Source organism: Bubalus bubalis, chromosome 4 (assembly GCF_019923935.1).
Source record: "Bubalus bubalis isolate 160015118507 breed Murrah chromosome 4, NDDB_SH_1, whole genome shotgun sequence".
NCBI classification, from domain to species: domain Eukaryota; kingdom Metazoa; phylum Chordata; class Mammalia; order Artiodactyla; family Bovidae; genus Bubalus; species Bubalus bubalis.
The window spans coordinates 42,322,105-42,337,340 of record NC_059160.1 but is presented as its reverse complement, the minus strand read 5'-3'; the positions used below and the strand labels follow the sequence as shown (position 1 = coordinate 42,337,340).

General features: G+C 35.0%; 1 protein-coding gene across 4 annotated transcripts in view; it reads right to left on the bottom strand.

The window, feature by feature from the left end:
- Positions 1-432: 432 nt before the first annotated feature.
- The window catches only part of BICD1 (BICD cargo adaptor 1), a 250,083-nt gene continuing 235,279 nt past the window's right edge, over positions 433-15,236 (bottom strand). For 2 of the 4 annotated variants that reach the window (XM_025283478.3, XM_025283475.3), the window contains 2 exons: positions 10,217-10,292; positions 433-6,425 (listed from right to left, as the gene is read on the bottom strand). In XM_025283478.3, coding sequence (XP_025139263.3) covers positions 6,338-6,425; positions 10,217-10,292 — 164 coding nt within the window. In that variant the 3' untranslated portion in view covers positions 433-6,337. The remainder of the gene's footprint in view (positions 6,426-10,216; positions 10,293-15,236) is intronic. The other 2 variants (XM_025283477.3, XR_006550426.2) reach the window with 1 other exon arrangement.

The window sequence follows — 15,236 nt, the reverse complement described above, 5'->3', positions numbered from 1 at the left end:
AAGTTTTGGGATCTGCTGTTTCTTCATATGAAAGAGAACAAAGCATTGTCTCCCAAAATAAAGTATACAAACTTCATTCTTCTTTCATTAAAAGAATATTTCCTTTCTTAGGAATAGGCATTTCCTTCATGTTGGTATGTTTCTAATCTAATTCAGCTAAGCGTATCCTCCTGTCAAAATAACCTTAGAAAAGATTACAAGTAGGAGTGATGATATTAAGAAGAGAAAATGGATAAAGTTGATACACATTTCTTATAAGAATGTGTAGAAATGTCAAGGCAAAGCATTCAGTTTTTAGTTTGAATAAGTGCTCACTTTGAGTAAATATATAAATCATATAAATTCATAATTTTTTTTCTTTTTTTGTAAGTACAAATCAATATAAAATACAGAAAAACTGCTCAGACTGATAAAAATGTAGCATAGATGAAATGAATGAAAGATAACCAGTTTATTTACTAGAAAGAGTTATACATTAAACCATATTCAGTTGGCAACATAAACCAAGATAAAAGAATTGATGTATTGGCCTCAGTTATTTTCTTAGCACTGTAGTGCCTTTTCCAACCATTGAGTGCATGATCAAATACAAATACAAGCACATATTGTATGGATTCTCCCGTGAGACATTCACTTAGGATTGTCAACAACAAAAAACTTTAAAAGGACAAGCAAAAATGAATTCATAAAATAACTGGATTTAAACACATTTGTCTTCAAGAACAAGTTTCCTTTGAAATTCGAATTTTAAAAACTAATTAGCTACTAAAGAGTTTCTTAGGTCAGATTTTTAGTCATGTTTTCATATGGTATCATTATTCAGTGGAAACACTTTACATCATTTAACACTGAAAGGGATAATAACAAAATTGCAATTAAATGCAGGATCATTACAACAATAATCATACAGTATACAAATCAGGGTCGGCCACACATTACACAAGTGTTAATACTGGGAAGAAATACAATGCCAGAATTATGTATGGTTCATCACATATGCATATTCATGCAAATAAAAACACTGTGTAGATTACCAAGATGTCATAAAATATTTTCAAAGAATTGTTTAATCAACTCTAACAGTCAAACCATTGAGCTAAAAACTGTGACAGTAATATTAAAATCATTTACTTCCGCTAAGATTTAGTGCACAATCATATCTCTGAAGTCAAACAACAAAACAATTCATTCTTTGTCTCCATTATCATCAAATAATGATTTGTCAACAAAATGGTGAAATGTCTGTTTATAGTTCTCTGATCTTTGTTTTAAAATGACTTTTTAGAGAGAAAAACAGTCATACTAGAAAGCATCAGATTTACTTCTCAGTGTTTTCATTAGAGAACCATAACAATAATTCTGACAGAAAAAAAAGTTTAAAATGTATTCTCAACCAAAGTTCTATAGCAATTAAACTTCAATCACGGAAATAATCTGGCTCTGCAGTTTGTCCAGGCTTCAGTTTAAATAGGGCAAATTTTAAATAACTCCAGAGGAAAGGGATAAAAATACACTGAGGAATAGAGCCATGCATTTCAATATGGGAAGGAGACCAGATACAGGTTAACAATCTCCTTACGTTCCTAACGAGAGGTCACAAGAGAAATAAGACTTTCTATAGTGTTTGTATTATGAATATGGGAAAGCTTACATGATGTGAAATATCTCATGCAACATTTTACACAGCAGACTTCTATGCACTCACATCCTTATACTAAAGGCAGTTAATTGCTGCTCTTCTTTGTAAGCAGAATATTATTTCTGGAAAATTCTTGATTGGGGAATATATCTTAATACTGAATTTTTTTTTAAGTTATTCTTTGAGTAAGAAGGACAAAAGAGATGTTTAGATGACATTTTTCAGATGTAAACACAAAAGAATCAGGATACATATACCACATACTGTGGTAGTTAATGGCATTTAAATAAAGATGAATTAAATTACAGATACAACTCATGTGGGGGCATTATTACAAACAATGGAAAAGATCACTCAGGAGTTAGGTTGGTCTTGTATGTCCACAGAAATTGATTTTAAAGTAAAAACTTGTTAATCAGTATCAGCATTGATCATGCTTTCTATCACATCTCCAATTTAATAGCTTTTTGAAGAATTATATTCTCTTTACTGAAAACATGTTGTAAATTTTTTGCAATCTTAAATATAAGGACTATTTAAAATCACTCTGGTTTATAAATTAAAAAAAAAAACATGGAGGGAGGGCAAATTTTTAAAATTTATCCTAAGAGTTCCTTTTGAGTCTAGTTCTTCTTTATGATATTAATGCAGTTGCCTCCATGGGTTGAACCAGCACAGTTCCTTGGTGGAAATCCATCAGCTTCCCATGGTGTGTCTTTCTGAGATACAGATTATGTTTTTTGGCTAGTTAATTATAATTTGCCATTCTTAACCCAGTAGAAAATATATTTCATGTCTTCCTTTTCATATTTTATAATTTCCAATTGAGAATTATAAGGACTTTATTTAAAGTAGAATATCAGAAAATGTCCACATTTGTAATTGATTTATTTGAGTGATGTTTCATGCTTGTTTGAAACAGAAAGACTATCAATACAGGAACATTTTCTAAAGCATGGGAAAAGCAAATATTTTAAATTGAAGATTCTTTTAAGAAAAGATAAAATTTGAGAGGCATTTGTTCCCCTGAGGGGTTGCATACCTATTTCTGAAATATTCCTGAGGACATTTGTTTTTTTAGACTCTGACAATTGAGGTTTTTTTATAGTAAAATTACTACATTCTTTAAAGATATTATGAAATATAGCTGGAAGGAAAAATAACACCAACAACCCTGTTTTGTTTTTCACCAAACGTTTTGGAAAAATTAAGATTGCTATCCTATTTTCAAGGGACAAAATATTTCAAGTCTAACCAGTATAACTTTAATGTACTTTTTAAGTTTTAAATAAAAGCAGCAAAAAATTGTGGAATCCCAGAATTATCACACATTATCATAAGATATCTTGCCACAAAACTTAATCCTTACTAGACAATCAATAATATTTAATTCTCAACCAATAATATTTAATTCTTAAAAAACAAATCTTCCTTATGAATATCAATTACACTGATAAATTTCCCACTGTTAAAAATCTCTTTCCCAGAGTGAATATAAATGCTTCACAGTGATGACTGTTTTTCTTATTCTAGACTTAGTAGTAGCCATAGTGGATGCCTATCCTTTATTAACTTTTCTTGAAGATCACCACGTACCTCTTCTTCTTTAAGCTAACGTATAATCTTTATAAATAGGTCTTTTCTTAATTATTTAATAACTTTCCATTTTCTCCACGTCCTCCAAATTCTTCTTATTGAAACAAAACTGGATATGAAAAAAGGATCTGATGAATCATGAATTGATTGGAAAGATTAATTCTAGGGTCCTGTATACCCCTGTGCACCCAGACCAAAGGCAATTTATTGCTCCTTTTTATTTTTTTACCTAGGAAAAATTCTCAATAGGAAAGCATTTCTGAATTCTATTCTTTCCAGTATGGTAATTGTGCTTACTTTTTAAAGTCTTGCTAGTTATTTTTAATCTTTGCCCACTGTGTTTGTAATAATTAGCCAGTATTTTCATTATAGTTCTATAGTTGATTTTTCTACCCCAAGTCTGTCTTCAACTAGCCTTACTGAGATTCATTCTTTTTTTGTTTTCACTAGTTCTTCAGTTTTCCAATTTCCTTTTAAATCCTGATGTTTACAGGTACTGATTTTTATCAATGCTACACATATTTGGCCATTTTAAATGCCTATAAACAAATATAGATATGGCTCAGTTTAAACTATACTAAGTGATGCCACAATTTAAATACATGGAATTCTCTCTTACTGCTTAGGGACTATTATCTATTTTTGTGCTGAAAATGAGAAATTTGTTTCCAAATTTCTATATCTTTTTGGCAAAATTTGCTAAAATTAATATTTTTATAGAATTGCTATTTCAAAACAAGCATTTCCCACTCTATTAATATAATGAATTGAAACAAAACTAGTATGTAATAGGCTTAATGATAAACTTTTATTGGAAGAAATAAATGTTTTGTCTATGACCCAGCTTTTCAGCTGGTCACAAATACAGAGTGGGGAAGCACGAATGCCCTGTAGTTACACACAGACGATACTTACTGCTGAATTCCCTGTACCACCAATGAAACTGAGGAGGCAAAATAGGAAAATGTTCTGAGGTACTTTTTAAAAAGGCATATTTTCCCTCAGGCACAGTTTTTATTAAAAGTCAACTTAGCAGCTATGCCACTTTTCAGGTCCAAACACATGATAATTGAAAAAGAAAAAGCAGGGGTAGGGGTTGGGGAGCTTCCTTTAATTGAACTCTAATAAAATCCATGCTGTCTCACTAAGACTAGTACCAGGCGGATACAACACCAACAAAATAAAGAAAATGTTTAAGAACAGCAAGTCAGTGCAGGTGGAAAGAACAGAAGGTTAGGTTGCCATGATGAGGGCTTTATGAAGATTTGTTTCTTTTCCCATATTTTAACCTGAATCTCTATTTGGATAAAGATTTTCAGCTACTGCAAGTTGCATAATAAATGACACTATTGAAAATAGCACACATGTAAGGAACTCAAAATCTCTTCGTGGCTTTGGTAACAGTGACCTCTACTTAAAAGGTGTATGACTGATAGAGCTCCTGCTCTGTGCTTTAAGACTTGCCGACTGGCTGCCACCTTTGATGGGTCACCCTACCAGTGCTCCGATACTTCCACGCAGTCAGCTGAGTGACTCCTACTGGGTCGTCATTATTAGAGCCCTGCATTGTTAACTATCTTTTGTTAACAGTGAGGATTGCTTTTGTTTTAAAGAGAAGTTACAGATATCATTACAGGAAAAGGTCAAACCATTATGGATTTAAACAAGTTAAGGCTACCTGACTAGACAAGGAATCAGGGCTAGGAGCAGGTGTGTGGGCAGCACTTGATATAAGGAGCCCAAGAGTATTAGACCTTTCAGCTCAATTAGCTGTTTTCCTTGTTTGTCAGATTATGTGCAAAATAAATTTTGCTGTGAAAATCCACTGCCTTAAGTCATAAAAGTTACCCAGCAGAATCTGTAAATTAACTAGGAACATGAAGTATCTCAATATAATATAATGATTGTAGGCACCTGAGTGTTTGTCAAAAGTAGACAATGAGCTAAGGTTTATTACCTCTTGTTTTTTTTGGCAAGGAAGATTCATTATGAGAAAAACTAACAACAACAAAACATACAATTTTAATCAAAATTTGAACACCTTCTGGGTAAGTTAATTAACCAAAGGCTAATTTATATCTGTATATGTATATATTTCCCATTTATACTTGATATCTTATAGCAGGAAAGACTCCTAATAGGACCCTGAATTTGGGAGAAGTAAAAAAAAAATTCTGGTCATTAAATAAACACACCATTTTTTCCCATCATGTTATTTAGCCTTCTTTAACATTATTACATACGCTCACACACATACACAAAGGAGCAGCACCAGTGCGTCTACTTATCTGCAATTAAAAAAAATTAAAGATGCTGTCAAAAGTTGAATAAGTCAATGAACCATAACATAGTCTCTTTTTCAGATTTACTTAATAACGTCGAATGAAGAATTCTAGTTAAAAAACAAAACAAAAACAACCCAGCGGTCAATGAGCTACTGATTAGAAAGTAAGTGCATAAACAATATCAGTGTAGCAGCAAAATACAGTTATTGTTAACATTCCGATGCACCTCGTTTATCATTTTGTGCAAGAAAAATGACCAGTCCGGCCAATTCCAGATTTCAAACTAAATTAAAACTCATACTTAATTGAGCATATTATGCATATCTTAAAATAAATGATGTTCACCTCTCACAGAAATGATTTTTACAGACATATATATGTGGCAAATAAAGTACAAAATAAATATCAATGACCAAAAAATTAGAATTAACTTCTATAGCTGAAATTGAAGTATAAGGAAAGATGATTTTACAATATACGTATTTTACATCGTCTTAGGTCTCTCTTATGCTATCGAGGTAAAGCCAGCCATCTGAGATACATATTTCCTGTTTCATTTTATTTTGATTTAATTTAACGGTAGCCATTTGATTACAGAAGTTTATCTGTGATTTAGAGAAACCATAAAGTATTTTGCTACACTGGAGTCTGTGCTTTGTGTTATTCTTCCCAACTTCCTCTTATCTTCCAAAATGATGGCCATTAATGCAATCAAACATCTAACCAATGAGAAGAAACCAGCCGCTGGATCTTGGGCAGTATCCTGTGTATGGCTACAAAACGTTCACCACAAGTGTTTGTCCGCGGGAGATGAAGACTAGGGGTAAGGAGGCTTGGAGAGACAGTGGAGAGGGGCGCACTGCGAGCTGGAATGTGGCTGCTCATCAGGCAGAACTACGTCAGGACTGCAAATGAGAAACAAGCATGTCAGCAAGAGACAAATTAGCAAGGGGCTATGCACAGTGGTAACGGTTTGACAGACATTATTTTCACAGGAATTTTGCACAGAAAATGGCCTAAATCTAAAGCATGCCAAGACAACTGTAGATTAAAAAAAAAAAAGCCACCCAGAAGAAAAATGAAACATATTAGGAAAACAACATATGAACTCCTTCCCGGCAGTCACTGTTTTCAATTTCTGCACCCAGTCATTCCCCTACTCTGGGTTAGTTGCAAGATTAGTTCTTTTCAAAATTTAATGATTATATAGCAATTAACCTGGGAGTGATTCTGATACAATAGGTCTGAGGTGGGACCTGAGAAACTGCATTTCTAACAAGGTCCTGGGGACATGGACCTACTGAACCAAGGCTTCTGAGGATTCCACAGTTCTCAAGTAGATCTAGATTCAGTAGAACTAATTTGCCTGTGGAAGTCTAATTTGCTGTAAGGGTTCCCTCTACCTGTTTTAGCTTGGTGGTATAAAGATGACTGAAGAGTAACTATATGATGGTTATTATATGATGGATATAGAGTATCCATTACATCATATAGAGTAACTATATGATGGATATAACTATATATATGGTTGTTCCCACATGACCACTTCTGAGAGCCTCTAGTTTAAATGAACACAGAAATGCTCAGGCTCATCAACGGCTTGATGAATAATATTGCAGCATAAGGATGCAAAATCATTGAATTTTCTAAGGTAATATTACAAATACATTTGGGTTCAGAACTTTTAAAATGTGACTAATGGGAGAAAATCACATTATGGGGAATTTTTTCAATTGAAAAAGACTGGCATTTTTCTAAAACTTTGCTTTTTTCCTTTATACTTTGGAACTCAGTACCACAGAATAATTTCTGCCAGGAGTGTTATTTGAGAAAGCTATTCTAGGTTTATTATTGTTATTTATTAACTTAATCATAAAGCTAATATAATCATTCAAGTCATTAAAAATTAGCATTAACAGTTTTTATCTTTGTTTTTCAAGTATATCGCTTGAGTTTTAATACAAAATCATAATTAGGTACAATACTACTCTACTTGGGGTCTCTCTCCCAAAAATCTTTGAACTCTTATTAATGTAGTTTAAATGGAGATATACTCTTCTGCACTTGTTAGGATAACCAGTGATAAAAATGATTTTTCTTATCTATTTTTAAAATGTGGTAAGTAAACATGGGAGAGCTGGAGGTTCAACACGAGGACTAAGAAAATACTGCATGGCAGGATGTTTCCTCCATCCTCAGATGACCTGGAAATAGAGAGGCAGACTTTCCCATGGACCTGAGTTTCTTTCTGTTAAGTTTGCATGATTTAAAACAAGCTTTTTTTTAGGGAAGGAAACATATTATTCAGCATAAGTTATGGCAAGCAGCATAAGGTGGTCACATCATACAAGAGGGATAAGTGTTTGAAGACCCATGGAGTTCAATAATCTTCTGTATAAAGGAAGGCAAGCATTTCTGTTTGACCTGGTGAGGTGTATAGTGGCAGCGACTTCCCCAGTGTATCATATGGTAAAGCGTCTGCCTACAATGCGGGAGACCAGGGTTCAATCCCTGGGTTGGCAAGATCTCCTAGAGAAAGAAGTGGCAACCCACTCCAGTCTTCTTGCCTGGAAAATCCCTGGTAGGCTACAGTCCATCGGGTGGCAAAGAGTCGGACTCGACTGAGCAACTTCACATTCACACACAGGTAACAGCTCACTTGGCCCAACACATTATGTTGTTCATGATAATTAAAATTCTTTTTCATTATTTCTGATTTCTTCAAGTGACAAGTTACAAATATTTCATATTATACTATTACTATTTTTAATTTGCACAAAATATAATTGTACTGTGTATTTTATGTGACAGGCATATTTTTGGCTTACAGATTAAGGAATCACTTCTTGAATATAAATACTGTATTTGATAAATTATAATCAAATAATTTAATCATAATAATCATAATCACTTAATCATAATAAATTCTAACCATTTAGTCAAACTGGTTCTCAAAAAAAAGAAAAAGAAGCAAGGTGAAGTAAAATTAAACTTAGAAAGATTCCTCATTAGCCTTTCCATTTCTTATCTAACTGAAACACTTAAAACAGTAGCTTTCTCCACTCTGCCCAAGCAAGTTAGAGAGATTATGAGAGATTGCAGATTTCTGTCTTGAGAAATGGTTAGGTACTAAGAGTAGTTAGTAGTAATTAAAGAACACACTGTGGGCCAGGCCTGTGCTTCCCTGAATCCTCCCAATATCCATTCTCTTTTTCACTTTACAAGTAAAGAAATGGAATCTTAGCCAGCAAAAGCAACTTCCGAGGTTACACAGCTAGTAGGTATTAGAAGTGGGAACCAAACCCAGATAATGTGACTGCAGAATTCATTCACTCACTGAACTTCTGTCGTGCACCTGGCACTACCCCAGCCTTGGGTGGGGTGAAGGTACTTTTCGGAGAACGACTAAGTTAAGAGCCCATGTTCTTCTGTCTTACAAGCAGAGAATCCCACTGAGATGGATTTGAACATTTATAATTATATTCAGTTACTTAGTAATTGAAATTGCTCTACAGTTGGCTGCTGTTATTAAATAGCATTTGTATGTTAGTGAAGAACATTCCTGAAGTAAAAACCTTGTTGCTGGAAGGGGTGGGAACAGCAGGCTGAGACATCAGTTGGAAGACACTGGCTTGGGGCCTATTTAATCACATACTTTCTCCTGCTAACTTGATGTTCCACTTAAATAGCTGGCTGCCCAACAGCCTCAGAGACCAAGTCACACTGGGACTTTGGCTGCTGCTGCTTGTGGAAAGCATTTGCAGCTCTCAGCTCTAACCCTTGACCAACATGCAGCCTGCTACTGATGTCTACTCCTCAGACACACATGGAAGTACGTCTGGGCCTGCCCTTACTCAAAAGAAGCCTTGCCCTGGGAGAAGAGCAACAGTCCTATTAAAATAAGGAGAGAACAACAAGCAGGCTATAAAAGCCACAGCCAGATTATAAAAACTAGATACCATCAGAGGCAAATAACTGGAGATGAAGGATTTCAAGAAAATGTTTAGGTCTTGATGGGGTGCTCTGATGTTTGTGTCAAAGTTTGGCCATGAAATTTACCATGAAAGTAAATTCATGATGTATTTGCAATGCTTTCATTGGAATAGAAATTGTTTAACTTACTCTCCAGGTTACCATCCAGGGAGTCTGTAGATTTGCCTTTAAAATTGTTTAGTGAATCTTACATAAAGGCACTATCACTGAAAATATTCTTTTTTGAATGCCAATTACAAGGTTCTCTTCATCTTTCGATTTCAGTTTCACTGAGAGTACTGAGTGGACAGAAAATGGAAACACTTCCGTAAAGTTGTCTTGGAACAGACATTAGATATGCTTTATACTTTCCTAATTGTTTGCCTGAGTAATATATTCTAAAGCAAGAGACAAACAACTCCAGGTTTTATGTTTTGAAAGGTAATGAAACCCTGGACTAATCCAAGGATTTACTCACAGGAGGAAGCTGAAGGCAGCCTGTAGTCTACTTGTTAGTGACCAGTAAAATAAATTCTTGCTCTCTTGTATTTTCAGTGGGCACATGTCAACTTCAGGAATCCAATGTGTGTTTGTATAGTCCATGTTTGAAATAAAATGTGGCAAGTATAATTATATATAAGAAGTCATCATGTGGGAAAGGAGAGCGTGGGGTCTGTGGAACTGACATGCGGCTGGGTGGGAAAGTAAGGACGTCTGAATTTACCTGACAGCTGGGCAGTCTTGCCTCCCGGCTAGTTGTGAGCACTGTGGCGGTACGGAGGCAGCAGGCTGCTGACAATCTATAAGAAACTGATAAATTAGACATGTATACAAAGAGATGGCAGAGCAACGTGTTAGTAACAGTAACTTAGGCAGTTGCCTGAGAGATTTAGTGAGGAATGTGTAGTCACACAGAAACATCTGAATTAAGCTTTTTTCCCCTGAATGATGCCAATAGAGAAGACAAGGCTTTTTCCTTAATTAAACACAGTATTTAAAAATTAGTGAAAAAAAATTAGTAGTGAAATTTCTCAAGTACATTAGGACATACATAGCCATTCATATTTGATGCTTGGTTACATCTAAAAATAAAAGATGTATTAACATAATGAAAGATCCTCAAGCTCTAAACTTGAACTTGGTGGTAGTTACTTGCTCAGCATTTAGATTTGCTAGTCCAAAATGTTTTATATTCAGATAGCTGACTTTGTATTTGGACACACAGGTATATTGTTAATCCCACAGGTATATTGAGAAAAGCATGCAATACACACTTTTCTATGATTAACAGAAGGATATCTGAGAAGAAAATTAGCTTCACAGTTTTCTGAAAATAGATTTTATTTACCAAAAGTAAGACTTGTTAGAAGTCTTAGAATGTTTATTATATTAAGTTGTTAGTTACTTGGATTGATGGAGAAAGCTAATCTGAATGAGAAGTCTTTTATTTTTGTCTTCTGAAAATCACATAACTCACATTAGGTTGACAAATCACTAGCTGTTAAAAGTTCATTCTTTAGCTGATAAGTTATGTTACTTATCTACTCCAAGAAAGACTGTGTTCTGAAATAATCAAAGAGCAGTCTGTTTGCTGATGTACTACAATCACAAAAGATTTTGCAGAAAAAGTTCAAATTAGAACAAAAAAATTCAATTATTTTTAATTGCAGAATTTCTTCTTACTAATTGCTTAGATTATGTATCTTTCCCTATATGTTATATAGGTAATAGTTAAGCCAAATTAATTACAAATTCTGGATTTAAAGTCTTGAATTAATGAGCTTTTACTGAAATTTACATTCAAAGGCTTGAATCTAAGCACTACTTGTTCTAAAGTCAATATATTCTCTATTACAACAAAACTTGCTTGTATAACTCGAAAATATCAAAATTCATGATGCTTTTATAGAAGACATTGCAAATACACTAAATGTCTGTGATGGAAAGTAGAAAATAAGATAGGCTTGATTTAAATTCATTCAAGAGAACATCACTGAAGAGAGAGGACCTTTTCATAAACTGGTCTTGGTTCCAGAGTAACTTATTAATTACTGTTTTTTAATAGGGAGAATATCTGATTAGTTGAGTAGCTGTTGTTCAGATTATCATACTCAGTAAAAGTCTTTCAAATATAACAAATATTTCCATTTTCTTAGCTTTGGCAAATTCTTTTCATTTTTTTCTTTAAGTCTTTGTTTTTCCATTTTGCAGCTTGATTAGCTCAATGATTCCCTTTTGTAGAAACTCAGGAGTCTTAAAGGATGAATTCCTTTATGTGCTTTTCATTTTTTTCAATAGCCATGATAAAGGATAATTTTAGACAAAGTTGTACAAATTTAGACAACTATTTTCATCTCGCCAGCAGACCTAAGTTAAACAGATGTATGCTGCCCTCTTATGTTACATTTGAGTAAAGGCAATAAACAAATATGAACACTTGGGAGTCTAGCTTGCTTTTTCCTATTGCCAGCTCTTCATCTGTGGAATGGCAAGCCTCAGAATTAAGAGTTTTTAAATGGTTTAAATTCTATCTCTTATTTCTGTAAGATTTTCCTTTTTTTTTTTTTTTTTTGGTTAATACAGTCACAGACTTTTGTTCATTTGAAATATACTTTGTGATGAAATTCAGAAAACAGGCAAGCAGGACCACAATGCACCCTCTTAATGAACTGTTTGATATGTGGTGCATATTTCTTACATTTGTAGTGAATATAAATTTTCCCCTCTTTAGAAATTATATTGCCTCCAGCTAATTATTATTTTGCATTTATTATTTACAAGTACTTAGCTAAGTGTTATACTTAAAGAATTAAAAACAAATTCCATAGATAAGGTGGTAAAGGATTTTAAAAACAAATCTGAAAAATAATTAATTGCTCTGACTCAATTGTCTTCTGAATTCCTCTTCTGTGGTCAACAATCCTCCAATCGTGGACTCTGCTAACCCAGTTGAACAGCAATGTGTGTTTAGCATGTACTTTGAAAATGAAAGGGGAGGTTGGGAGGTTGAGAAAATCCCTTCCAGCTATGAGATGCTGTGGGCTTTACATGATCTCATGTGTTCTTTGTAGGTTCTACTCTGGTAGACCTATTCACAAAGGAACTAGGCCTCACCTCATTGCTTTTGAGGGCATAGAAGATTAGAATTATGTGACTTAAGGAGGAGGAGTCTCAGAACATCGGAAGTCACTGCTGTCATCGGGGGCCACCAGAATTTGTTTCAACCATTCAGCAATTTAGTTACTAAACTCCCATTGTGTGTCTGAAACTGTTAGGTGGTAGAGATAAAAGGAAAACAGAAGATACGGTCCCTGGTCAATTGAGAAAGACAAGCACATTCAACAAACAAAATAAAGTGTCATGACGACGATGATGATGATGAGATGGAGTGGTGGTGGTAACACCTAGTAGTACTCATTCATTGCTTGCCATGTACCAGGCACTGTGTGGGCGCTTAATATGTGTGCTCTCCCTTAACTGTGTTTTATTAACCCCAATTTGTGGATTACAAAAGGGGGAGAAATAGGTTAAATAACTTGCCTAAGTTCACTAAGAGGTGGAGCTGGAATTTGAATCCAGGATTGAATGATCCAAGGGCTGAGTTATATTTTGAGACACTTCACTGCATTGTTCCCCATGATAGGGAAAAGTTGGGCTCTCAGAGCAGAAACAATTCACTAATCTAAGTAGTCAGGAAATGCTTCTTGGAGGTTGTGATATCTAGGTTGTACACCTAGAAAAGAAATTAGTTAAAGAATTCAGCAACTATAAGCTGTTTATGGCCTCTACTTGTAAAATATGTAATACAATATTTTACAAAATTAAAGTGTTTACTTGAAATGCCCAGAATTTGATAACACTGAACATTTATATTATAAGGCTATAGGCCTGAGAAATGTCACAAAACTGAAGAGATTGTTAGTGCCTCAAGGGTAGAGATGAATAAGGGATATTATTGTTTAACACGTCTATATGTCCTGATATACATATGAACTTATTTGGCATTCCTCCATAAACAAAGCCTCCAGTAGAAAGGAAGATAGAAAAGGGGAGAAGGAAGGAAGGAAATTATGTCATGAATCAGTATGATGTTACTTCTCCTAGGAACTGTATATAAGTTTTAAATCTTAGCAACACTCTGCAGTTGTTATTTTCACTATTCCTATCATGAGGAAAGTAAGTATTTTTGATCTATGGGACTATATTGAAATCTCTTATCTACTGAGACTATTTTTTCTTTACATTTTTCATGATCTCTCCCACCAAAAACAAATACAGGACTTGGCATCATGGTAGGTTCTCCACAAACATTCATTGATTTAGTTAATACATGACCACCTGCTAGGAAGTGGCTGAGCAAAGATATAGACTTTTCTGATGTTAAGGCTTATTTTCTACTCACTACTCTGGTTGTCTCTCTGACTGATGCCAGCTACCTCTAGAAATACCTCTAGATACCTCTGGCATCACCGATTCAATGGACATGAACTTGGGCAAACTCTGGGAGAGGGTGAGGGAAAAGGGAAGCCTGGTATGCTGCAGTCCATGGGGTCGCGAAGAGTTGGACACGACTTGGCAACTGAACACCAACCTCTAGAAAATATCAGACCCATATTGCCAAAGAAACATAAGAACTTCATTAGACAGTTGACAGTAATTTGAAGGCAGCTAGTTACCTCAAAACCACAAAGAAAGATAAAAGGTACAAGAATGAGGATAATATCTAGTTTCTATAAAGAGGTGGCTGAAAGTGGCGAATTTCATTGGCAGGAAGGAAAGTCTTGTCATATGGTTTTCCTTCAAGTATCTACCATTTTAAAACTCTTTCATGCAGTTTAGAACACCAACCAATTTTCTAAAAGTCAATGCCTTTGGGAGTCCATGAGCCCACTGGTGACTGTTTGGGAAGGCCTCTTGAGGAAGGAGGCTAGGAACACCTCTATGTTTTCGGCCCCATGTGTGCCTCAGATGGGAGTGAGAGGAGTTGGTAAGGACAGTGTGCAGCTTCAGGGGTGGCTTCCTACGGCCAGGATATTCTGATGGGGGCAGAGCAGCAGCTCCTTGTGGCTAGCAGTTTCCTACAGAATGGCCTGCACTCCAGTGCCTGGTTTTCCTGACTTGAGAATTAATGCATCCTTGCTATTTCATGAGGTATTTTCAATACCACATCTCCTTCCCTCATGACCATACTCTGTGTCAGATGCTTCATACTTTCCCCTGGAATGATTTCTATCTCCTGAGTTTTCCTCAGGCTAAATAATTCAAGTTCTTCCTCACAGGACATAACCTCCCATACCCTCCACTTTGCTCTCCGTCCATGCTCCAGTTTGTATACAATCTTCTAAAGTTGAGGTGCTCAGAGAGGAAACCGTGCATAGTAAGATGTAACAGCTTGACTGGGGTGGCAGCATCCTGCCTCACCTGAGACATCCTGATTCTATTAAAAAACAAAACAAAACAGAAGCCTGCATGGCATTTTTTGGGCAGCAACATCAGACTGCCAACTTCACATGAGCTTACTTTGTTTGAAGATGGTGCTGTCAAGTCATATCTCCTCCATTCTATACTTAACAGTGTCAGGAATTCCAATGCAATATTTTATATACTTTTAACTTCATGTTAATATCTAATAAGTTTTACTTCTTCCTACCTGGTGCATCTCTTAGGTCCTATTCTGTCATCTACCATATCAACTTCCTCTTCCTTTTGTTTTTTCTCTTAAGTTAGAAAATGTGACAGTCATG